Below are 24666 nucleotides of genomic sequence, written 5' to 3'. Positions count from 1 at the left end.
ATATCTGTGTGTTGCTCCCCCTGTATACTGTGAGCCCTTTGAAAGCAGAAAGCATGCCTGAATTATCTGTATATCCCAATGTCCGGCACAGTGTCTGCCAACAGTCAACTGCTCAAGTAATATTGTTGGTTAATGATCATCATTTTCAGCTGGATACCCAACAGGTCCTCCTCTGTCTTGGAGAGCACACACAAGGCTGCAAGTAGGGCATGACCCTGAACCCCAGGGCTACTACTAGCCTTTCAGAACAGCACAGCTAGAGCCCTGCCTGAGCAATGCTGTTCCAGTGCCCCCACAATGTAAAGGTTTATTTTCCCTTACCTTTCCCCCAATAATTAACTTGGAACTTTCTCTGCCTCAGGAAGTGCTTAGGGCCCCTTTCCTGGAATGTGTCCTCCCATACACACAGCTGAGGGTTTTAACCATCCTAAGAGAAGATGCCTGTCTTTCCTCCAGGCATGCCCCCAGGGAACAGAGACAGATCCTAACCTAGCAACCAGATGATCCTTCCTTTTTTATTTGAGATGGAGTTTCGCTCTTGTTGCCCAGGATGGAGTGCAATGGCGCGATCTCGGCTCACCACAACCCCCACCTCTCCCTGGGTTCAAGTGATTCTCCTGCCTCAGCCTCCCAAGTAGCTGGGATTACAGGCATGCGCCACCACACCCAGCTAATTTTGCATTTTTAGTAGAGATGGGATTTCTCCATGTTGGTCAGGCTGGTCTCAAACTCCCGACCTCAGGTGATCTGCCTGCCTCGGCCTCCCAAAGTGATGGGATTAGAGGTGTGAGCCAACACACCCGGCTGATCCTTCCTTCTAACTCTTCATTCCTGGGGCACTCCCATTGTAAATGGCCTGAAGAGGGACAAAAATGTCATTCTGGACACACATTTATCCTTAGCAAGAAGAGAAACTTGACATTAGGGTAACACTATACATGACATCAGTGGATAGATCCCTTCATATCATTCTGTTAGTTATTTGAAAATGACTTTCTTTGTTGCCTTTTAATCTTTTTAGAAAATCACTTTCTATTTATGTACTGATTACTGCTGAATCTTGATTTTCTACTGCTCTTAGGGCACAGGGGAGAATCTAATTAAACCATAAATGAGTACAAGTGTAAATTCTAGGCCCTAAAGAACAATTTGTTCCCAGAAATACATTTCACCTCTAGAAGCTTCCCTAACAATTTGGGTGGAAAAACACTTGTGAGGGCAGGAATTCAAAAGGGCCTCATGGGGCTGATTTTACACATAAGGTTATAGAGTTATTTTTTAATACAAAATTTGGTCCAATATGTTGAATCCAAAGAGAAACGTTAATTCTGGAATATCTCTTATGTAAAATCATTTATCACTTAGCTTTTTCCTTGTCCTTGCAGAAACAAAATAAACATAACAACTGAAGAAAATCTCCTAGGCCAGGCACAGTGGCTCACGCCTGTAATCCCAGCACTTTGGGAGGCTGAGGCGGGTGGATCACAAGGTCAGGAGATCGAGACCATCGTCTCTACTAAAAATACAAAAAATTAGCTAGGCGCAGTGGCGGGCGCCTGTGATCCCAGCTGCTAGGGAGGCTGAGGCAGGAGAATGGCGTGAACCTGGGAGGTGGAGCTTGCAGTCAGCGAAGATTGTGTGCCACTGCACTCTAGCCTGGGGGACAGAGCAAGACTCCACCTCAAAATAAAATAAAATAAAATCTCCTGCAGAGTGAGGCTCACTTACCTGACTTTTCACATGACCCCCACTTTTCCTTCCATAGCTAAGGACCTATGTGGCAGGAGTAGGGATGGAGGCCAAAGGTGTACAGGACCAAACCTCCTCACTGACCAGCTTCATTAATTTGTAACTGTTTGGAAAGGCCAATCAATTAAAATCCTATCCCTTCCCTGACTGGGGTAAATTGATTTTGGTATTGGTAAATCTATTAAAATAGAATTCCCATTGAACACTTACCCTTTTCTTCTGGGAAAAGTAGCCATTCCTATTTGCAAAATCAAGACAATCACAGTTGCACATTTTCCCAAATCTTTGGCTGTATTGCAATGGTTGTTTCAATTTGTAATCTCCAACTAAACATTTCCTAACCATGGATTAACAATATAGTTACTGACTGGTTTCTTTTAACAGTATTTATCCAACATAACAAAATAAACTGCAATTTGTTATAGTTTTTTTTTTTTTACAAAACATTTTATAAATATTTTTACAAAATGTATACAAAGCAATTTCAAGTGAGACGTACTATACAAATGAAGGTATTTAAGCAAATAAAGCCCACACCACACTGACAGCGAGTGACGCGTCCTCTTTAAGTAAAGTCAGTCTGTAAGGCCTCCCTAATCTAACAGAATCTACTAAATCCTTCAGAGCTAAAATATTTCTTTTTCATAACTGCCAGATTAAAATTTTGCTTCATCTTCAGGAAGTACTTAAGGACACAGAAAATCAAATGCTTAATAACAAATTCACACTTTTCCACAACAGAAAAAAAAAAAAAAAAAGAAAATGATTTTTGTTACTGAGTACAAATAGTTCTAAAACTTAACTTTGACGAATGAACCTGAACAACTGAATGTTGGCCATCCGAGGCTGAGCTCTCCTACCCTTCACCAGAGGGGGCTCGACATGCGAGTTATGACCCATGTGCGTAGAACCTAATCACAGGAGTAAAATACATGTCATAATCTTCATTTGTCATTATCTAGAATCCTTCCTCCATAAAAAGTAAACTTACATACAATGACACAAAAATTTACAAGTTTCATTTTGGTAAATTAGGCTCTCCATTTGCTAGACAAGTGTTAGGGCTTAAAAACCCTTTAAGATGGTATATAGAAAAGCTAGGATTGGGACAGCAGGGCAGGATAGGGAAGAAAGAGAGGTGACAAATGTACATGAAGCTTATCTTGTCTCTTGAGAATTCCACTGATTTGCAGTAATTAATGTAACTCACTAGCAGCCCACATGAAGGCTTCCAGGGATAAAGTTCTGCAATGAGAAGAATTTGATTAGGAAGGATCATCTTGCTAGGAATTAGGGGAGCATGAGCCCCAAGGGAAGAAAAGCCTATGAAATCATGGAGTTTAGGGCAGGGTGTTACCCTAGGACTACCCAAACAGAAAGTACCAACTGGCAACACCAACTTATCTAATATGTTACAATACAGGAAAAAGGGGAAATCTGCAACTTGGACATTGGCACAAATAAGGAAAAAATGGTAACCCTAAAATAGGCCAGATTTTCCAATTTGTATTGGCTGGGGCATGTGGCTGGGGTGAAGGTACGTTGCTATTATGAAGATTGGCCATCTCACAGGGTTTTCTGTGTGTAGTGGGACACAGGGGCACCGGGGTATAGGTCTTCTGTTGCTGTGTTTTCTAATTAGAAGCCTTCCTTTCCATCACAGGCCAATCTGGAAAAGAAATGCCCAACATGATGACAATGGGGGTCATCCCCATGCTGGCGACAGCCAGAAGCAGATTCTGGCAACACATTAAAGTGAAGACCAGTGGCTGCACCTCCAGAGCCAGGGAGATAAACAGAATAAATGAGAGAGTACGCACACTAAGAAGGAGAGTGAGTGTGCACACACTGTAACAAAAATGACCTCTGGATCCGAGCAGCTCAGATACATGCACGTGTGTGTATGTGTGGGAGAAGAGTGCATAAAAATACTATCATGTAGCTTTCCCAATGAGAGGAGATAAGTGATGATTACAATGACATTAAGAATAAAGGTAACAACAGAAATGGGATAACCTGGGGCAGGTATACGAGAAAGGAAAACGGAGAATACTCCCTGACAAGAAATAAAAATAAATAAAGCAGTAAGCCATGCTCACTAATATGAACACAGGCCAAACAGAAACCGTGACAGGGCATATCCTTTGGCTCTCAAATGGGAATCCCATGTCTCAGATCTTTCCTTTCAGTGGTGGGCTAGCTGGTTACCTTTGGTTTGTCTGTGTTTTGGTAATGAATTGCTGCCAGGGGTCACTACTGTTCTCAGACAAGAAGCATAAACAAGGCCAGAGTCTCCTTAAAGTTTAAACTGAAAAATTACAACATAATAATTTTCAAATGAAAGTGCTTTTGATGCTTGGTATTTGTTGTGGGAGAGGGTGCAAAGAGAGGTTAAATGAAACAAAATCCAGCAACAAACAAAAACATACATTATATGTTGACTATATCCAATTATAAAATGCAAAACTTGTTTTTTCTCAATAGTTAACATATATATGCTTTTACATATATACATATTAATATTATAACCCTCATGGCTCTATCCCGGCCTCCTCTGTACACTGTGCCTCTTAACTGGTTTCCATTTTCCTTTATTTAGCCTGGTGAAATTATTTCAAATTTTGCTCCTGTAACTAAGAACAGAACATTCCCTAGGTGAAATTCAACATAGATATGCCTAAAAGCATGAGGTTTTGCTCTGGAAGCATCAGAAAAGCACTTGAACCATCAATAGGGAAGCCCTGCAATGCCCTGCGTATGTGCTACTGGCTTTTCCACCAGGGCTGCGGGTCCCTGGCAGCACAGCCAGCAATTTACTGCTCAAAGATGGCTGAGGGGGAAGAACCATGTGGTCTTCCCCTCAACAATAACAACAAAACACACACAAAAAAACTCAAAATAATAATAATTAAAAAACCCAAAACTAAATTTGGAGATGCAGTGGGATATTCTTTAAAAAGTAGCTTCTATCCGTCTCGTTTGATTTTAGTAAGTCTGTTCTTTTCAAATGACTTATGATTGTCAAAATTTTACCAAGGGCCAAGTATACTGTGGTCTCATTGAGTTACAGTGTTTTTAAAAAACAAAACAAATAAACAAAATGACTATAAGCACTTTCATAACACTTGAAATGAGTGGGGCCTATCAGACTGCTTTCTGCCAAGGATTAATTTTACTAAAGGATCTCCCTGTAATCACAACAAGTATTGCTCTTAAACAAAGAACAGGATTGAGATTAGAAAGAATAACCTGTGATGAAAGATCAAGCAGGCTGGAGACAGGAGACCATTTCCATTTGCTTTTGCCAGGAACGAATGTAACTGGTCCGGGGTGGGGTCTCGGGGCGGGGTCTCGGGGCGGGGTAGGGGGAGGACTGCTGCTATTAACACTCTAGGATACTATTTACAGCTGCTTCTAAAATGGAGTCAGTTTCTACAACACCTTCACTGTGGTCCGGGATGAACTTTTCCAGGCAGTTTTCCTGTGAAGCCATAGGAGAAAAGTTGGGGAAATCTAACTCAACAGAGCCGCTAACCGTGGGGTCACTCTGGGGCTGCCGTCCCGCCTTTTTGAGTTCCAAGATGTTCTTAAATGTGGTTTCCAAGCTCTTTGTCAGCTGGAGATCTGGCTGGGGTTCGCCTGACCCTTTCATGATGTCTGTGTGTAAAACTTCATTCTTTGGAGAATTCCTCAGACTTTTGTCCTGGAAGGAATTGTTACACGTCATCTCCAAGTGCGAATCTGCTAGGATGCTTGACAGTTTGCTCTCAGTACCATGATCCGATCTGGATGAGGTTTTCCGGTGCCCCTCAGGGCCGGGAGAGCACTGACTGGCCTTCAGAGGCTCTCTCCGGCTGGCCTTCTCTTCAGACGTGCTCTGGTACTGCGCTAAGCCCACTTTGTCAAATTTCAGTGCTCTGCCAAGGCATTCTGTTTTTTTAGAAATGTTTCCTTCTGCAGAGACCACGATGTGATTAGGCACTAGATGAAACTGGTCATGATTCATGGGTTCCGTCACACCGGTTTTGGCTCGGTCTCTGCCTTGGGCCTTGGCTGGCGGTTGCAGAGAGCTGCTTGCTTTACTGCCATGCTGGTCACTCCGGCCAAACTGTGTCTCATGAGCAGCTTTATCAAGTTTGAAGGAACAACAGAAATCAGCCTGAAAACCCTCTGGAAATGGGAACAAAAAGAACATTAGTGAGTGACTGGGAGAGTACAGACTATACAGCAGAACTTCAGTGGGTCAGGTGCTGAGGGCAAAGCCAGCCCCACTCACAGAATCCATCTGCTTCACATACAGGAACATGCAGAAGCAGGACCCTGATCCTGAGAGGGCATCCTGTAAAGGCAGCCAAGGCTGTGGAGCCCCAGCTTCAAGATGGGGAGCTTAAACCTTTTGAAAAGGTAGATGCTTGATGACAAATGGGAAAATGTGATGGGCAAAAAGCATCACTCAGTCCTGATTTCTAAGTATCATTTTATTTTTTTTGAGATGGAGTCTTGCTCTGTTGCCCAGACTGGAGTGCAGTGGTACGATCTTGGCTCACCGCAACCTTTGCCTCCCGGGTTCAAGCAATTCTCCTGCCTCAGCCTCTCGAGTAGCTGGGATTACAGGCGCCCGCCACCATGCCCATTTAATTGTGATATATATATATATTTTTTGAGACGGAGTTTTGCTCTTGTTGCCCAGGCTGGAGTGTAGTGGCGTGATCTCGGCTCACTGCAACCTCTGCCTCCTCGGTTCAAGCGATTCTCCTGCCTTAGCTTCCCGAGTAGCTGGGATTACAGGCATCTGCCACTACAACGGACTAATTTTTTTTGTATTTTTAGTAGAGGCAGGGTTTCGCCATGTTGGTCAGGATGGTCTCTAACTCCTGACCTCAGATGATCCGCCCACCTCGGCCTCCGAAAGTGCTGAGATTACAGGTGTGACCCACCACGCCTGGCCTAATTTTGGTACTTTTAGTAAAGACGGGGTTTCACCATGTTGGTCAGGCTGGTCTTGAACTCCTGACCTCAGGTGATCCACCCACCTTGGCCTCCCAAAGTGCTGGGGTTACAGGTGTGAGCACCTCACCCAGCCTCTAAGTATTATTTTAAATTAGTTTTCAGCTAATGACCTCCTTGAAACAGTCTGAAAACAGAAATTAGTTCCTGGTGTCAGCCTGGTTTCTTCCCTAGAGCAGAAGGGCCTGGAATGGGGCTTTGCAGGGAAGGGTGATAGACACCAGGAAACAGAAAACCTATCTGTCTTACATACTTTCCGGGTGAAGATAGCTACTTGTTTTTGGGTGAAAGCACTTCAATCCCTTTAGACACACAGGAGAAACCTGGCATCACTTTGCCAAGACCACAAAATGAATAGCCAACACTCATCCAAAATGATATGGAAGGACAATGGGTATGTAGGAGCTGCGTCTGTGAGTGAGCACTGAACTGCACCAGGCTTGAGGAGGCAGAGGATGGCAAAAGAAATGTCCGTGGCTGGGCACGGTGGCTCACGCCTGTAATCCCAGCACTTTGGGAGGCCAAGGCAGGCAGATCACGAGGTCAGGAGATGGAGCCCATCCTGGCTAACACGGTGAAACCCCGTCTCTACTAAAAATACAAAAAATTAACCAGGTGTGGTTGCAGGCGCCTGTAGTCCCAGCTACTTGGGAGGCTGAGGCAGGAGAATGGCGTGAACCCGGGAGGTAGAGCTTGCAGTGAGCCAAGATCCGCCACTGAACTCCAGCCTGGGCGACAGAGCAATACTCCGTCTCAAAAAAAAAAAAAAAAAAAGAAATGTCCATGAGGATTTAGAACATTGAGGGTACAGATGGAGGTAGGCAGACTGCTGTTACACAAGAGTGGAAAAAGTGTTAATGCTGGAAATAATCGAAGTGAAATAGAGCTTTGATGACATCTACAAAACAACAAAGAGTATGTATGTATAGTGTGAACATGAATTTGTTCACCAAATTCTAAAATGTGAGTTCTAGGGAATATAGCCTTGAAATCTAAAAAGATGATTCCATCCAACAAACATTGGCTGTGCAGGCCAAAGAGGAGAAGGAAGTAGATGGGATTACAGGTGTGAGCCACCGTGCCCAGCTCTCCCCAGAATTCACGTTCTACCTTCAAGTTTCTTACCCAAAGTTCAGACAGACTGCCAAAGGCCTCATGGTCCCTGAACCATGGCAGGAGCTATCCACTACTTTCACTGCGATGTTTCTTACCAGGGTCTACAAGTGCCAGACGCTTGTCTCGGGACAGGGAAGCTCTTTCCTCCTGGTTGAACATCCTATCGATCATCACCATCTCAGCAGAGGGATTGATTCGCTGAAAAAGAGAGAGGCCAGTCATTTCATAGACAATTTTTAAAAAATGGTTGCTTTTGGAAAAAATAATTTACACATTGGTACAAAATTCAAAAGATACTACAGGGCATGTGAAAAGTGAGCCTCCTTTCTTTGCCTCTCCCTGGTGTGCACCCACTATCACCCAGTGCCTCTCCCTGGAGGCATCTGCCTGCCTAGTAGTTTTCAGTACTCTTCTGGAGATATTTCTGACACACATAAGAATATATATGTACTATAAATATATTTATATATAAAGAAATATACTTCTTTATTTTGTACCCAAATAGTAGCAACTATATATACTGTTCTGTATTTTTTTCTCCTCTACTTAATAATGTATCTTAGAAATCTTTTTGAACTCTTGACCTCAGGTGATCCATCCGCCTTGGCCTCCTCAAGTGCTGGGATTACAGGCATGAGCCTCCTCACCTGGCTGAGAACAATTATTACAGACTTTGGTGGCATTATTTTTTATTGTATTTATTTATTTTTAGACAGAGTCTCGCTCTGTCGCCCAGCCTGGAGTGCAGTGGCACAATCTTGGCTCTCTGCAACCTTCACCTCCCAGGTTCAAGCAATTCTCCTGTCTCAGCCTCTGGAGTAGACGGCATTACAGGCACGCACCACCACACCCGGACAATTTTTTTATTTTTACAAGAGACAGGGTTTTGCCATGTTGGCCAGGCTGGTCTCAAACTCCTGACCTCAGGTGATCCATTATTTATTATTATTATTATTATTATTTTATTGAGACAGAGTTTCGCTCTTGTTGCCCAGACTGGAGTGCAATGGCATGATCTTGGCTAACTGCAACCTCTGCCTTCCAGCTTCAAGTGATTCTTCCGCCTCAGCCTCCCGAGTAGCTGGGATTACAGGCATGCGCCACCACGCCTAGCTCTTTTTGTATTTTTAGTAGAGAAGGGGTTTCTCCATGTTGGTCAGGCTGGTCTTGAACTCCCGACCTCAGGTTATCCACCCGCCTTGGCCTCCCAAAGTGCTGGGATTACAGGCATAAGCCACCAAGACTGGCCTCAGTTGTACACTTTAAATGTAAATTTTATGGTATGTCAATGATCTCTCAAAAACAAAACTAATTTTGACATTTGTCACCAGCTTATCTGTTCAGATGTGCCTCCAGTCCTTCTCCCACATCTCTGGGTTGGTGAAAGGCGGTAGACGGCATCAGAGTGTGGACCAGGGGTCAGATGATCCTGGCCCGTATCCGAGCTCTGCTAATTACTCTGCAAACTTCTTAGCCATCTGTTCTCGAGCAAGTTACTTAACCAAAGCCCTGGTTTCCTTATCCGTTAAACAAGAGAATAGTACTGACCCACCAAGTAAAGTACAGCAAATGTTCACTGCTGTTTTTGTAGTAGCAGCTAAGCGTAAGTTTTTCTACAGTGTGAAATATCTGTTACTTTTACATTATATTCTATAATTCCTTGACCTTTTTATCTCTGATTTAGTGGCTGTGACCTGTAAAGTTTTAAAGAACAAATATCAGTAGCATGACTTTTACCATGGCATCTTCTAGGAGCAGGCATCTGTATTTGTTAAGCATAGCTTGGGTCCTTTTTAGGAGCTGAGTGGCAACTGTCTCAAATTCATTGTCCACTTTAAAAAGAGAGAGACAAAGAAATAGTGAGAGACTGTAAATCACTGACTAGGTCTTCTGTTTCTTAAGACTGAAATACATTACTCTTCTGTTATTCAAACATGGCTTATCTGGGGCAATTTTCTCTTCTTAGATGAGCTTTTCCCTGGCTAAGCATCATCCTTCTACACTGCATTCCCTCACTGTCCACTGGTCATGGAAACTCATTTTATTACTAACTCTTTTAACTTTAACTAGGAAACCAAAAACATAATTACTTTGATATCACCTATAAAATAAAACCATATAACAGACTCGCAATAAATATCAATGAGTAGGCCGGGCACGGTGGCTCATGCCTGTAATCCCAGCACTTTGGGAGGCCGAGGTGGGCGGATCACGAGGTCAGGAGATCGAGACCATCCTGGCTAACATGGTGAAACCCCATCTCTACTAAAAATACAAAAAAAAAATTAGCCGGGCGTGGTGGTGGGCACCTCTAGTCCCAGCTACTCGGGAGGCTGAGGCAGGAGAATGGCGTGAACCCAGAAGGCGGAGCTTGCAGTGAGCCAAGATCGTGCCACTGCACTCCAGCCTGGGCAACAGAGCGAGACTCTGTCTCAAAAAAAATATATATATATGTATCAATGAGTAGAGAATGATCTGCTAGTTTAGATGACCTAAGCTTAATGGTATGAAAAACTAAAATAGCTGAAACAATGAAGTCCACTGTCTGGACTAGGTAAACCAGTTTAATGTAAAGACACAGCTTTACATTAAACTGTCATGGTCATGTGGCTCTGTCCTCTGTCTGTTGGTCTCCAAGGATTTGAACACCTTCTAATTCATTCTTCTTCTCAGTCTTCACACCCACTGTGGGTTTTTTTTTTTTGAGACAGAGTCTTGCTCTGTTGCTCAGGCTGGAGTGCAGTGGTGCAATCTCGGCTCACTGCAACCTTCTCCTCCCGGGTTCAAGTGAGTCTCCTGCCTCAGCCTCCCGAGTAGCTGGGACTACAGGTGTGTGCCACCATGCCCTTGCTAATTTTTTTGTATTTTTAGTAGAGATGGGGTTTCACCATGTTGGCCAGGATGGTCTCGAACTCCTGACCTCATGATCTGCCCGCCTCGGCCTTCCAAAATGCTGGGCTTATAGGCGTGAACAACCACGCCCAGCCCTTTCACACCCCCTGTTTAATGCTGGATCTTGACCCTATTCCTTGGTGTCCTAGGGAAGCCCACAGTGGACTCACAGAAACCACTGTGCCCTGAGATTAGAGGTCCCTGCCAGGAGGAGTAAGACTTGTAGCAGCTGAGGAAGGGATTAGAAAAGAGGAGGGCACTGATACAGCCAGGCCTTAGCGGTGGTGGTGGGAAAGAGCATGGCCAGGCATCGGGACAGAAGGAGTTCTAGGTTTGGGGAAGGGGCTCTTATCTCTAAATTATTTATTTATTTATTTATTTATTTATTTATTTTTTAGATGGAGTTTCACTCTTGTTGCCCAGGCTGGAGTGCAATGGCACCATCTCGGCTCATGGGAACCTCTGCCTCCCGGGTTCAAGTGATTCTCCTGCCTCAGCCTCCCGAGTAGCTGGAATTACAGGCATGTGCCACCACGCCTGGCTAATTTTGTATTTTTAGTAGACACAGGGCTTCTCCATGTTGGTCAGGCTGGTCTCGAACTCCTGACCTCAGGTGACCCACCCACCTCAACTTCCCAAAGTGCTGGGATTACAGGTGTGAGACACCGCGCCCAGCCTTTTTTTTTTTTTTTTTTTTTTAAAACAGAGTCTTGCTCTGTTATCCAGGCTGGAGTGCAGTGGTGCGATGTCCGCTCACTGCAACCACTGCCTTCCAGGTTCAAACGATTCTCCTGCCTCAGCCTCCCAAGTAGCTGGGACTGAAGGCGTGTGCCACCACGCCCAGCTAATTTTTGTATTTTTAGTAGAGACGGGGTTTCACCATGTTGGCCAGGCTGGTCTTGAACTCCTGACCTCAGGTGATCGGCCTGCCTCAGCCTCCCAAAGTGCTGGGATTACAGACGTGAGCCACTGTGCTCAGCCTTTATCTCTCACATTTTTGTCAGTTTCTTGATGTGTGGCCAATGCTCTGGACTCATTCTGGAATCTTAGGGAATGCTTTTGGGAGCTCAAGTGCCTAATTCATAAAACTATTAGAAACAGTTTGGCCAGGAGTGGTGGCTCATGCCTGTAATCCCAGCACTTCCGGAGGCTGAGGCGGGCCAATCACCTGAGGTCAGGAGTTCAAGACCAGCCTGGCCAACATGGTGAAACCCCATCTCTACTAAAAAAATACAAAAATTAGCCAGCCGTGGTGGTGGGCGCCTATAATCTCAGCCACTGGGGAGGCTGAGGCAGGGAGAGTCACTTGAACCTGGGAGGCAGAGGTTGCAGTGAGTTGATCGTGCCACTGCACTCCAACCTGGGTGACAGAGCGAGACTCCATCTCAAAAAAAAAAAAAAAAAACAAAAAAAACAACAAAAAAATTCAGGGTATGCATATGGCCTAAAGGCAAGGACTATGCAAAACCACTGTGTAGAGTGTCTAGTGCAAAGCCATCCCATCTGGAGCCGGCAGTCCATACAAAGCTTTGGATTTACTGTCCCTAATTTGTCAATAAAATACTCTGACATTAGGGTACCCTCCTAAAATATATATATATATATTTTTTTTTTAAGAGACAGTGTCTCCCTATGTTGCCCAGGCAGGAGTGCAATGGCTATTTACAGGCGTGATCATAGCACACTATAGTCTCAAACTCCTGGGCTCACATGATCTTCTTGCTTTAGCCTTCTGAGTAGCTGGGACTACAGGTGTGTGCCCCTACTCTTGACTTCCCTTCAAAAAATACTGCGAAGTGTAAGTCACAACCTTAAACATGGACTGGGAAATTGAGTAAACAGGGAACAAGTTTGGTCTGTGATTAAAAACAATAACCTGCCTACCATCTGGGGGTGATGTGGCTCTTGCTTTTCTGGGGGGTGTCCATGGAGGGTTTCCTGGTATCAGAGTGGTGCCTTAGGGTCCCAGCCTGCTTACCTTTTCTCAAGTCTTCTTCAGTGGGCATGGAGCCCTGGCACACGTGGTAGGAGAGCAGTCTCTGTACCGCATCACTTAGTGATCGGAAGTGACTTTTGTCTGGTGTCACAGTGTGGGCTTGGTCCCTCTGCAACTGCTGGAGAATGCTTTACAAGGGAAATGGCCAATGTCAATGTAAAGTCATGTTAGGAAATTAAATCTAGTCATATTTATTTGCATGCAAATAAAATAAGATATATAGGAATAATACGGCAGTTTTTTAGTTTTATATTTTTTATACCATAGTGGGTTTATAACTTAGTTTAACTAGCTCCACAGAGGACTCAAACTATGACCCTGACCTCAAAAGCACAGGTTCCCACCAATCATTTATGTGTTGGCACCCCTATAAACCTTGGCAGTGCCTGACCATTGGCCAACTAAGTTCATGCTAACATTTCTGTTCTAAACATGGGAGTTTACCAAACCACGCTTTTCCTCAGAGATTCTTTGTCTCTGAAAAGACAAAGAACTATTCTCCTTAAGAAGAAAAGAGCTAACAGTAGGCTGAAACTACATTCAATATATTTGAAATGTATACACTACCTGTAATCCTAGCACTTTGGGAGGCTGAGGTGGGTGGATCACCTGAGGTCAGGAGTTCAAGACCAGCCTGGCCAACATGGTGAAACTCTGTCTCTACAAAAATACAAAAATTAGCCAGGCATGATGGCGGGTGCCTATAATCCCAGCTATTCCAGAGGCTGAGGCGGGAGAATCACTTGAGCCCAGAAGGTGGAGGCTGTAGTGAGCCGAGATCGTCCCACTGCACTCCAGCCTGGACGACAGAGCAAGACTCTGTCTCAAAAAAAAAAAAAAAAAAAAAAGGAAAAGAAAGTATAGAAAAAGATTTTCAAAGTATATATGTATATATTTTGAAACAGGGTCTTGCTCTGTCACCCAGGCTGGAGTGCAGTGGCACAATCTCCAATTCACTGCAAGCTCCACCTCAGGACTCAAGCTATCCTCCCACCTCAGCCTCCCAAGTAGCTGGGACTACAGGCCCATACCACCACGCCTGGCTAATTTTTGTATTTTTTGCAGAGCCATGTTGCCCAGGCTGGTCTCAAACTCCTGGTCTCAAGTGATCCTCCTGCCTTAAGACTCCCAAAGTGCTGAGATTACAGGAGTGAGTCACCATGTCTTGCCTCAAAGTACATTTTTAAAAAGGCTAATATACTCATTATTATAACCTGATTTCTGTGGTATATTTATTGAAGGCTAGGGATCCAAAGAAATGTTCAAAATTGATTTGTCATTTCCAAAAGTAACTCACAAAGCTCCTTTAGTTAGCTGTTTTGCAGCAGGCCTTTTTTGTCCTCCCGAATGACTATCCACCTAAAGACAGAACAAACCTCTTATTATTCCCTTTTATAGAAAAAAGAATACAGTTATACATAAAGGTCACTATATTTCACATATTTTCAACTACCTATCAAGAACATATTCTAAGACTATAGAATGTGCCCTGCTGAAAAAAAAAAAAAAAAAAAACCAGTACACAGAGTCCATGAAACAAAGTTGTACTGTGTTAAGATTACAGAAAGGTGTATAATCGGTTCCTGAGAAGGACTCAGTTTGCACTTTAAAGCCTGAATGCCTACCTCCTCTCTAAATGCATCATCATCATCATGTTTTTCGACAGGGTCGTGCTCTGTCGTCCAGGCTGGAGTGTGGTGGTACAATCTCGGCTCACTGCAACCTCTGCTTCCCAGGCTCAAGTGATCCTCCCACCTCAGCCTCCCAGGTAGCTGGGACTACAGGTATGCACCACCATGCCTGTTAATTTTTTGGTATTTTTTGTAGAGACGGAGTTTTGCCATATTTTCCAGGCTTGTCTCGAACTCCTGGACTCAAGCCATCCGCCTGCCTTGGCCTCCCAAAGTGTTGGGATTACAGGTGTGAGCCACAGCACTGACCCATCGTTATATTTTTGAAATTCCACAGACATCTGAAAAGTCAGTAGATACTATCTAATCCATCTTCTCAGTGTAAGTGTAGGATACACACTTTTAAGCTCCTGTTATATATAGTCCAGGTGTGTGATCTAACGAGGCATTTTTTACATCATGTTAAGGAAACAAATACGCCTTATCTCAGAACCTTAGAACTGAACAGATTCTTCACTGTGTATTCCAGGCAGTCCCACACTGCAGCAAGTTTCATTCAACCACTAATTGGTAGGTCTGATGGAAACGAAACTGTCTTAGTAAGCTGAAAACAAGAAATGTTTCCTTCCATTTTAGACTAGTAGTTTGAAATCTTTTAGGTTTAAAAGCCAAACTTGAAGTTATCAAATGTGCCCTGAAAATACGTACATCTATCATGTATCAAAAAAACAAACAAACAAAAAAAACTAGGCCAGGAGTGGTTGCTTAAGCCTGTAATTCTAGCACTTTGGTAGGCTGAGGTGGGAGAATTGCTTGAGCCCAGGAGTTTCAGACCAGCCTGGCCAACATGGCAAAACGTTTTCTCTTAAAAAAATATAAAAATATTAGCCAGGCGTGGTGGTGCGTGCCTGTAGTCCCAGCTACTCAGGAAGCTGAGGTGGGAGGATCGCATGAGCCCAGGTGATCGAGGCTTCAGTGAGCTGTGATCACACCACTGCAGCACAGTCTGAGTGACAGGGTGAGACCCCAACTCAAAACAAAACAAAAACAAAAACAAAACAAAAAACCCAGCTGGACTAGACAGGGCACAGTGGCTCACGCCTGTAATCCAGGTACTTTGGGAGGCTGAGGTGGGTGGATGGCTTGGGCCCAGGAGTTTGAGACAGGTGTGAGCAACATGGCAAAATCCTATCTCTACAAAAAATACAAAAAAACAGCTGGGCATTGTCCTAGCTACCCAGAAGGCTGAGGCAGGAGGGTCACCTGAGCCTGGGAGGTCAAGGCTGCAGTAAGCTGTGATTGCACTACTGCATGCCAGCCTGGGTGACAGAGTGAGACCCTGTCTCAAACAAAAAACAAAAAGTTGGACTTTAAAAAGTGTCAAAGTTGGCTCAAAAGACCGTAGGGATGGCCTACTTCCTATACGCCTGGTTACTACTACAGAAAAAAAAAAAATCCCTCAGCATAACTAAGAAGAAGAGATTCGCTTTGATATAATAGTGAACGATATCACCTGGTAGTAAATGACATTTTTTGAGTGCCTAGTATGTACTAGCTGCTGGTATATTACTAATTCATGAGGAAATGATGGATTAATGAAGCACTGTAAACATGTCAGAAATAGAATAGACATTCATCTCAGAAACATAAACATAACAAGGCCCAGCCCACCAGGAAGGTCTTCAATGACCACCCTGTTGTGGGCACACAGGGGACTGGGTGGACTGTGCACACAAAGCTAGCCAGCAACCACAAAGATAACACGACTACATTTTCATTCAATTATGCCGAACATTAGGAAGAGGCTATGCCAATAGTTTTCTACCTGCACAGCTGGATGGCCAGGAGATGATCCAACTACTTTTTCCTGCTGTGGTTGTGCGGTTCCTAAGGACGCGGATATAACTTTGCTTCCAGAATCCTGCCCTATTAGAATTAATACATGAGACAGTGTTCAAAAGAAACAGTAAATTGGGTCCATCATATAACCCTAGAACCCAATGGGTACAGACTGTTGAGCATTCTGAAACGGGTTTCTTTATCATGGCTGCTTGCTGTGAAGAAGGAGGGCAGGGTAGTGCATTTACTTACAAGCTCTAAAGGAAGAGGTTATTAAAGCCTATTTAAGTAATAAATAAGTAAATAGTAATAAATAGAAGCTCCAAATGCTATAGTTTCAAATTAGTTATAGTCTGAAAAACAGGCCTCAAGCCAGTAATCTGTCGGCACTACAGAATCCCAAAATACAATTTAAGGAAAGGGAGGCCCAAAGAGGCAATTGACTGGGAATATTCAAGCTTTTTCTCTTTCTTGCCTTTTTTTTTTAAGTACTAATTGGGTACTGCAGATGTTCAAAGCCTTAGAAAAAACGGAAGACATAGTCCATAATATTTTCAGTCTGGGTGGAGAATTCCAAACATGCATGTAGAGAGCAACATGGGGATAATTTCAAAGTCACAAGTACTGTAAAATACCTTTTTTTTTTTTTTTTTTTTTTTTTGAGACAAGGTCTTGTTCTGTCGCCCAGGCTGGAGTGCAGTGGCGCAATCATAGCTCACTGCAGCCTCGACCTCCCAGGCTCAGGTGATCCTCCTGCCTCAGCCTCCTGGGTAGCTAGGACAATGCCCAGCTAGTACAGACAGGGTTTCACCATGTTGGCCAGGCTGGTCTTGATCTCCTGACCTCATGATCTGCCCGCCTCGGCCTCCCAAAGTGCTGGGATTACAGGTGTGAGCCACCGTGCCTGGCCTCAATTTATTGTTTCTAAGAAGTATTTTTTTTCCACATAATTTAATGTGTCATAATTTAGATAGAAGTGCTTGTTTTTCTTTTTGGTAGTATAAAAAATGATAGTACATCTTACAATTGATGCTATCTTAGTGGGGTTTTTTTTTTTTTTTTTGAGACAGAGTCTCGCCCTGTCACCCAGGCTGGAATGCAGTGGTGTGATCTCAGCTCACTGCAAGCTCTGCCTCCCGGGTTCAAGCGATTCTCCTGCCTCAGCCTCCTGAGTAGCTGGGATTACGGGCGTGTGCCACCATGCCTGGCTAATTTTTGTATTTTTAGTAGAGATGGGGTTTCATCATGTTGGTCGGGCTGGTCTTAAAACTCCTGATCTCAGGTGATCCACTCTCCTTGGCCTCCCAAAGTGCTGGGATTACAGGCGTGAGCCACCGTGCCCGGCCCAATGCTATCTTAGAGTTGATGCAACACAGTATATTATTTGCGGAAAGGATACAGAAAGAAAGGAATAATCGGAGTGGAGACGAGATTAAGCCAGAAAGCTTTCATGCAGAATGAGGGAGAAAAGTGAGAAGAGCATCCTGTGGTGTTGGGAGGACAGGGACAAACTGAGGAAGCTCCTGACCTGGCAGTGTGGTGCTCAAGAGCCCAGGGATCTGTGCTTGCCTCAGGCCGTCTGTGGTCTTGGGAGCAGAAATGGGGGAAGTCTGATTCAGACATTTTTTCTGAGCCTGTGAAACATGACCAAGATGAAAACATTAATTTCATTTCTAAAGCTTTAACAGATTATTTTAAATACCAACCAAGCCTCTTCATGCCTCCCTGGTACCTTCAGGTTAGATTATAAACAAACCAAAAATTTAATAATTGTATTTTCTTATCACTTCAGGGGAACTGCAAAGTACATCCTTTAACAATCTGCAGGCACACTGAATTTTCCTGATGCCATTCAGTGGGGATGCTGAGTTGATACCAGGCTATTTTCTTGCTCCCGGGGCTGCTGTGTTTGTGGTGCTCAGATGAAAAGGCTGCAGCTGGGAATTTCTACCCCCAGTAACCTTATATCCTGCCTGCTAGGATTATGATCCTGACTATCAGCTCCTATGTGGGGTCTGCACAGACTCCAAGCACCTGGTCAGGGACCAAGGGCCAACCCCAAATTTTTTGTCACCACACATTGTTTTGCTGTGTAGATGATATAAAGTATATTTCATCACTACCATCTGGTATATCTCTAGTTTGTGTTGTGTCAACATCAGGTGGCATGCAATTGAGAAATGAAAATCAATTTAATATTAGCCTGAGCAAAATATAATTAGAAAAATTAATCCAATGTTTAAATTGTTGTGTGTTTCTTTTCTATAAATGGGGAAGATGAAATGGATAATGTTTAAGAACTAAGTTCCTTTTAGTTCTTAAAAAAAACTTATGTTATCTCATAACGTATTTTATTATTATTTTTTTGCCATAGGGTCTCATTATGTTACCAAGGCTGGTCTCAAACTCCTGGGCTCAAGTGATCCTTCCACCCAAGTCTCCCAAGTAGCTGGGATTGTATGCATGCACCACCATGCCCAGCCTCTATAATACATTTTAAGTAAAAAGATAAAGGGCTTCTATTTATTTATTTTTTTTGAGATGGAGTCTCTCTCTGTCGCCCAGGCTGGAGTGCAGTGGCACGATCTCGACTCACTGCAACCTCCGTCTCCCAAGTTCAATGGATTCTCCTGCCTCAGCCTCCTGAGTAGCTGGGATTATAGGTGCATGCCACCACGTCCGGCTAATTTTTCTATTTTTAGTAGAGACAGGGTTTCACCATATTGGCTGAGCTGGTCTCCTGACCTCAAGTGATCCATCCACCCTGGCTTCCCAAAGTGCTGGGATTACAGGCATGAGCCACCACACCCAGCCAATAAAGGGCTTTTAAATTACCCTCAGTTTTTTTTCCTTTTGAGACGGAATCTCACTCTGTCACCAGGCTGGAGTGCAGTGGTGCAATCTCGGCTCACTGCAACCTCCGCCTCCCGAGTTCAAGTGATTCTCCTGCCTCAGCCACCCAAATAGTGTGCCACCACGCCTGGCTATCTTTTGTATTTTTAGTAGAAACGGAGTTTCACCATGTTGGTCAGGATGGTCTCGAACTCCTCACCTTGTTATCCGCCTGCCTCAGCCTCCCAAAATGCTGGGATTACAAACGTGAGCCACCGTGCCCTACCTACCCTCAGTTTTTAATCCTCTGTGCCATTACTACTTCATAGTGCAGTAACTTTTCAGAGTTTTTTTCTTGTTTTTTTTTTTTGAAAGGTGAAGTCGTGCTCCGTTGCCCAGGCTGGACTGCAGTGGCGTGATCTTAGCTCACTGCAACCTCCACCACCCAGGTTCAAGCGATTCTCCTGCCTCAGCCTCTCGAGTAGCTGGGATTACAGGCGCCCACCACCACACCTGGCTAATTTTTGTATTTTTAGTAGAGACGGGGTTTCACTGTGTTGGCCAAGCTGGTCTCCAACTCCTGACCTCAGGTGATCTGCCCACCTCAGTCTCCCAAAGTGTTGAGATTATAGGCGTGAGCCACTGCACCCAGCCTCTTCGGTTTTATATTATTTATACTATCTGTGGATTTAGAGTTTAGTCTAACCATCTGCACAGTGGACTTAACTATGACCTTGGCCTCAGCAAAATGTTCCCACCAACCATTCACATGTAAGTGCTCACATAGACCCTGGCAATGCCTGACCATTGACAAACTAAGCTTATTTATTTATTTATTTATTTATTTAATTTATTTATTGAGACAGGGTCTCACTCTGTCACCCAAGCTGGAGTGCACTGGTGTGATCTTGGCTCACTGCAACCTCTGCCTCCCAGGTTCAAGCGATTCTCTTGCTTCAGCCTCCCAAGTAGGTCTGACCATGCCTGGCTAATTTTTGTATTTTTTGGTAGAGACGAGATTTAACCATGTTGCCCAGGCTGGTCTTGAACTCCTGACCTCAAGTGATCCACCTGCCTTGGCCTCCCAAAGTGCTGGGATTATAGGCGTGAGCCACTGCATCCGACCCAACTAAACTTATGTTAACATTTCTGTTCTAGGCCGGGCGCAGTGGCTCATGCCTGTAATCCCAGCACTTTGGGAGGCCGAGGTGGGCGGATCACGAGGTCAGGAGACAGAGACAATCCTGGCTAACTCGGTGAAACCCTGTCTCTACTAAAAATACAAAAAATTAGCTGGGCATGGTGGTGGGCGCCTATAGCCCCAGCTACTTGAGAAGCTGAGGCAGGAGAATGGCGTGAACCTGGGAGGCGGAACTTGCAGTGAGCCAAGATGGTGCCACTGCACTCCCGCCTGGCCGACAGAGTGAGACTGTCTCAAAAAAAAAAAAAAAAAAAATCTGTTCCAAACAATTAATTATTTGGTTCTCTTTTGTAATATAAAAATGAAAAGGAGGCCAGATGTGGTGACTCATGCCTGTAATCCTGACACTTTGGGAGGCTGAGGTGGGAGGATCACTTGAGCCCAGGAAATTGAGATCAGTCTGGGCAACACAGGGAGACCTCATCTCTACAAAATTAAAAAATTAGCTGGATGTGGTGACACATGCCTGTGGTCTCAGCTACTTGGCGGTGCTGATGTGGGACAACTGCTTGAGCCCAGGAGGTTGAGGCTGAAGTGCAGTGATGAAGCCACTGTACTCCAGCCCAGGTGACAGAAGGTTATTAAAGAGGTGGACATGGTCACCTTTTTCATTCTTCCACTAGCAGGGAAGGGCGAAACTAAACTATTCCAGGCAATGAATTATTAGGAAGAAACCCACAAGGGGAAGGGTCAACGTGAAAATCTTCCAGTTTTACAACATGTCCCCTACAAGGTGACCCCATGATGTCCTACTGTAGTATGGGAAGTTCCCCATATGGTGGACACCTGGACAGGTGTCCTGTCCAGGCTTGAGCCACCAAGCCCAGCCGTGAGTACCTGCTTTATAATTAATTGTTTTGTCATTGTTTGTTTGTTTTGAGACAGGGTCTCACTCTGTGGCAATCCTGGGTCACTGCAACCTCTGCATCCTGGGCTCAAGGGATCCTCCCACCTCAGCCCGAGTAGCCGGGACTACAGGTGTGTGCCACCAAGCCTGGCTAGTTTTTTTATTTTTTGTAGAGATGGGGTTTTACCATGTTGCCCAGGCTGATCTCAAACTCCTGAGCTCAAGCAATCCACCTGCGTCGGCCACCTAAAGTGCGGGGTTATAGGCGTGAGCCACTGCTCCCGGCCATAATTAATTGTCAATGATACATTTATGTTTTATACATTTCCTGAATGTGTTCTATTTTACAATATAAAAGATTGAAAGAAAACAAAAATAATAATCTAATGTCAAAGCACGAAAATTTGCAATCGCTTGAGGATTTTATTTTTTTTGGAGATAGGGTCTTGCTCTGTCACTGAGGCTGGAGTGCAGTGGTGCAATCACAGCTCACCGTAGCCTTGACCTCCCAGGCTCAAGCCATCATCCCACCTCAGCCTCCAGGAGTAGCTGGGACTACAGGTATGCACCATCATGCCTGGCTAATTTTTTTTTTTTTGAGATGGAGTCTTACTCTGTCGCCCAGGCTGGAGTGCAGTGGTGTGATCTTGGCTCACTGCAACCTCTGCCTCCTGGGTTCAAGCTATTTTCTTTTTCTGTTTTTTTTTTTTTTTTGAGACAGAGTCTCACTCTGTCGCCCAGGCTGGAGTGCAGTGGCGCAATCTTGGCTCACTGCAAGCTCCGCCTCCTGGGTTCACGCCGTTCTCCTGCCTCAGCCTCCCGAGTAGCTGGGACTACAGGCGCCCGCCACCACGCCGGGCTAATTTTTTGTATTTTTAGTAGAGATGAGGTTTCACTGTGTGAGCGAGGATGGTCTCGATTTCCTGACCTCATGATCCGCCCGCCTCGGCCTTCCAAAGTGCTGGGATTACAGGCGTGAGCCACGGCGCCCAGAGAAGATTCAAGCAATTTTCTGCCTCAGCTTCCCAAGTAGCTAGGATTACAGGTGCCCGCCACCACACCCGGCTAATTTTTGTATTTTTAGTAGAGACAGGGTTTCACCATGTTGGTCAGGATGGTCTCGAACTCCTGACTTCATGATCCACCTGCCTCGGCCTCCCAAAGTGCTGGGATTACAGGTGTGAGTCACCGTGCCTGGCCAATGCCTGGCTAATTTTTAAATTTTTTTGTAGAGACGAGGTCTTCCTATGTTGCCCAGGCTGGTCTCGAACTCCTGGGCTCAAGAGATCCTCCTACCTCAGCCTCCCAAAGTGCTGGGATTATAGGCGTGAGCCACCGTGCCTGGCCAAAAATCAATACTTTTAATGTATCACATCAATATCGATAAGCTAAAGAAGAAAAATCCCATGATTATATCAACAGATGCAGAAAAAGTATTTGACAAAAAGCAACACCCATTTATGAAAAAAACTCTCAGCAAACTAGGAATAGAGGGGATCTTTCTCAATTTGATAAACATCTATAAAAAACCTACAGCTAATTTATGCTTTTTAAAAAGGTTTTGAGAGGTTTATTCATTGTTGTTTTTGTTTTCCCTAAGACAGGGTATCTGTTGCCCTGGCTGTAGTGTAGTGGCACGATCTTAGCTCACTGCAACCTCTGCCTCCCAGGCTCAAGTGATTCTCCCACCTCAGCCTCCTGAGTAGCTGGGACTATAGGCATGCGCCACTGTACCTGGCTAATGTTTCTATTTTCAGTAGGGATGGATTTTCACCATGTTGGCCAGTCTGGTCTGAAGTGATCTGCTCACCTCAGCCCCTCTAAGTGCGGAGATTAAAGGCATAAGCCACCAAGCCTAACTCATATTTAATGGCAAAAAACTTGAAGTTTTCCTGCTAAGATCAATAATAAGGCAAGGATGACCCTCTTATCACTGCTTTTCAACATGTTATTGAAAGATGTAGCTAATGCAATAAGACAGAAAAGAAAATACACAACATGGTATTACTTGCCAGAGGGCAGATAAGAGCTAAAGTCCAGGGAAGAAGCACCCGCTACACACCCTCTAAAAGTGCCAAGCCTACCAGTAAAGCAGGTTGTCTACCCAGAGGGGTGCCTTTTTATACTTTGGCCCTGAGGGGCACTTTTTCCTAATTTGTACAAAGGCTCCAGATTGAGCAGCAGAGGCCCTGGAAAACTACTTCCTTGTGCCGCCCAGAAGACTACCCCTCCAGTCATGGTTTACTCAACCACAAGTGGCCTAATCAGACTCTCTGGAGAATTTGAAGCGGGGGTAAGGGATGGATATCAAGAGGCAGTGGTTCTCAAATTCAGGTTGCGTCAAGATCACCTGGAGAATTTCTGGGTTCCATCCACAAAGATCAATTCAGAAATCTAATGTGGGGTTTAGGAATCTATAACTCTTTATTTTATTTATTTATTTATTTAACTTTTTTTTTATTTTTTTTTTTTGAGCCGGAGTCTTGCTCTGTCGCCGAGGCTGGAGTGCAATGGCGCGATCTCAGCTTACTGCTACCTCCGCCTCCTGGGTTCAAGAGATTCTCCTGCCTCAGCCTCCTGAGTAGTTGGGATTACAGCCACCACGCCCGGCTAATTTTTGTATTTTTAGTAGAGATGGGGTTTCACCATGTTGGTCAGGCTCGTCTCGACCTCCTGACCTCGTGATGCGCCTGCCTCGGCCTCTGAAAGTGCTGGGATTACAGGTGTGAGCCACGACGCCTGGCCTAGGAATCTATAACTTTTTTTTTTTTTTTGAGATGGAGTCTCACTCTATTGCCCAGGCTTGAGTGCAGTGGCGCGATCTCGGCTCACTGCAAGCTCCGCCTCCTGGGTTCCCGCCATTCTCCTGCTTCAGCCTCCCGAGTAGCTGGGACTACAGGCACCCGCCACCACGCCAAGCTAATTTTTTTTTTGTATTTTTAGTAGAGACGGGGTTTCACCGTGTTAGCCAGGATGGTCTCTATCTCCTGACCTCGTGATCCACCCACCTCGGCCTCCCAAAGTGCTGGGATTATAGGCGTGAGCCACTGCGCCCGGCCAGGAATCTATAACTTTTTAAAGCTTTCCAGTTGATTCTGATGTATTGTTAAGTATTGGAAACCGGCGCACCTGCCAGTGGCTGTTAAATGCTTGGTTTGGAATAATGTAAAGATAGCCTGGGGCAATCATTTTAGTCCAGGAGAACAAGGAGGGAGAACAACGAAGGAGAGGTAAAAGGCCATGCTGTCGTGAAGAGGCCCAGAGAGCAGCAGAGAACCTGAATTCTTGCCCTCATAAGGTGCTACACTATACTTCCTGGACTTGGGCTCATTCACAAAACACATTCTCCCAAACATGTTACGGGGAGTTTCTGATAGCTGCAATCCAAAGTCCCTTGATGAGCCATTTGAGTAACCACTGTGTACACAGCACTGTGGTAATCACAGAGAAGGCAGGCTGGGCGCTGTGGCTCACGCTTGTAATCCCTCCGGAGGCTGAGACAGGAGAATCGCTTGAACCCGGGAGTCGGAGGTTACAGTGAGCCGAGATCGCACCA

The 24666-nt window shown here is 44.7% G+C and overlaps 1 protein-coding gene across 7 annotated transcripts in view; it reads right to left on the bottom strand.

The window, feature by feature from the left end:
* Positions 1-2021: 2021 nt before the first annotated feature.
* BICRAL (BICRA like chromatin remodeling complex associated protein) overlaps positions 2022-24666 on the bottom strand; it is a 121228-nt gene continuing 98583 nt past the window's right edge. For all 7 annotated transcript variants that reach the window (XM_063604905.1, XM_034962103.3, XM_034962102.3 and 4 more), the window contains 7 exons: positions 17759-17864; positions 16217-16317; positions 14058-14119; positions 12743-12888; positions 9610-9704; positions 7968-8070; positions 2022-5919 (listed from right to left, as the gene is read on the bottom strand). In XM_063604905.1, the coding sequence (XP_063460975.1) occupies positions 5132-5919; positions 7968-8070; positions 9610-9704; positions 12743-12888; positions 14058-14119; positions 16217-16317; positions 17759-17864 (1401 nt within the window). In that variant the 3' untranslated portion in view covers positions 2022-5131. The remainder of the gene's footprint in view (positions 5920-7967; positions 8071-9609; positions 9705-12742; positions 12889-14057; positions 14120-16216; positions 16318-17758; positions 17865-24666) is intronic.

The sequence above is a fragment of the Pan paniscus genome, chromosome 5 (genome assembly GCF_029289425.2).
Source record: "Pan paniscus chromosome 5, NHGRI_mPanPan1-v2.0_pri, whole genome shotgun sequence".
Taxonomy (NCBI): Eukaryota; Metazoa; Chordata; class Mammalia; order Primates; family Hominidae; genus Pan; species Pan paniscus.
Note: the sequence above shows the minus strand (reverse complement) of the source record. Positions and strands in the feature narration are given on the sequence as shown.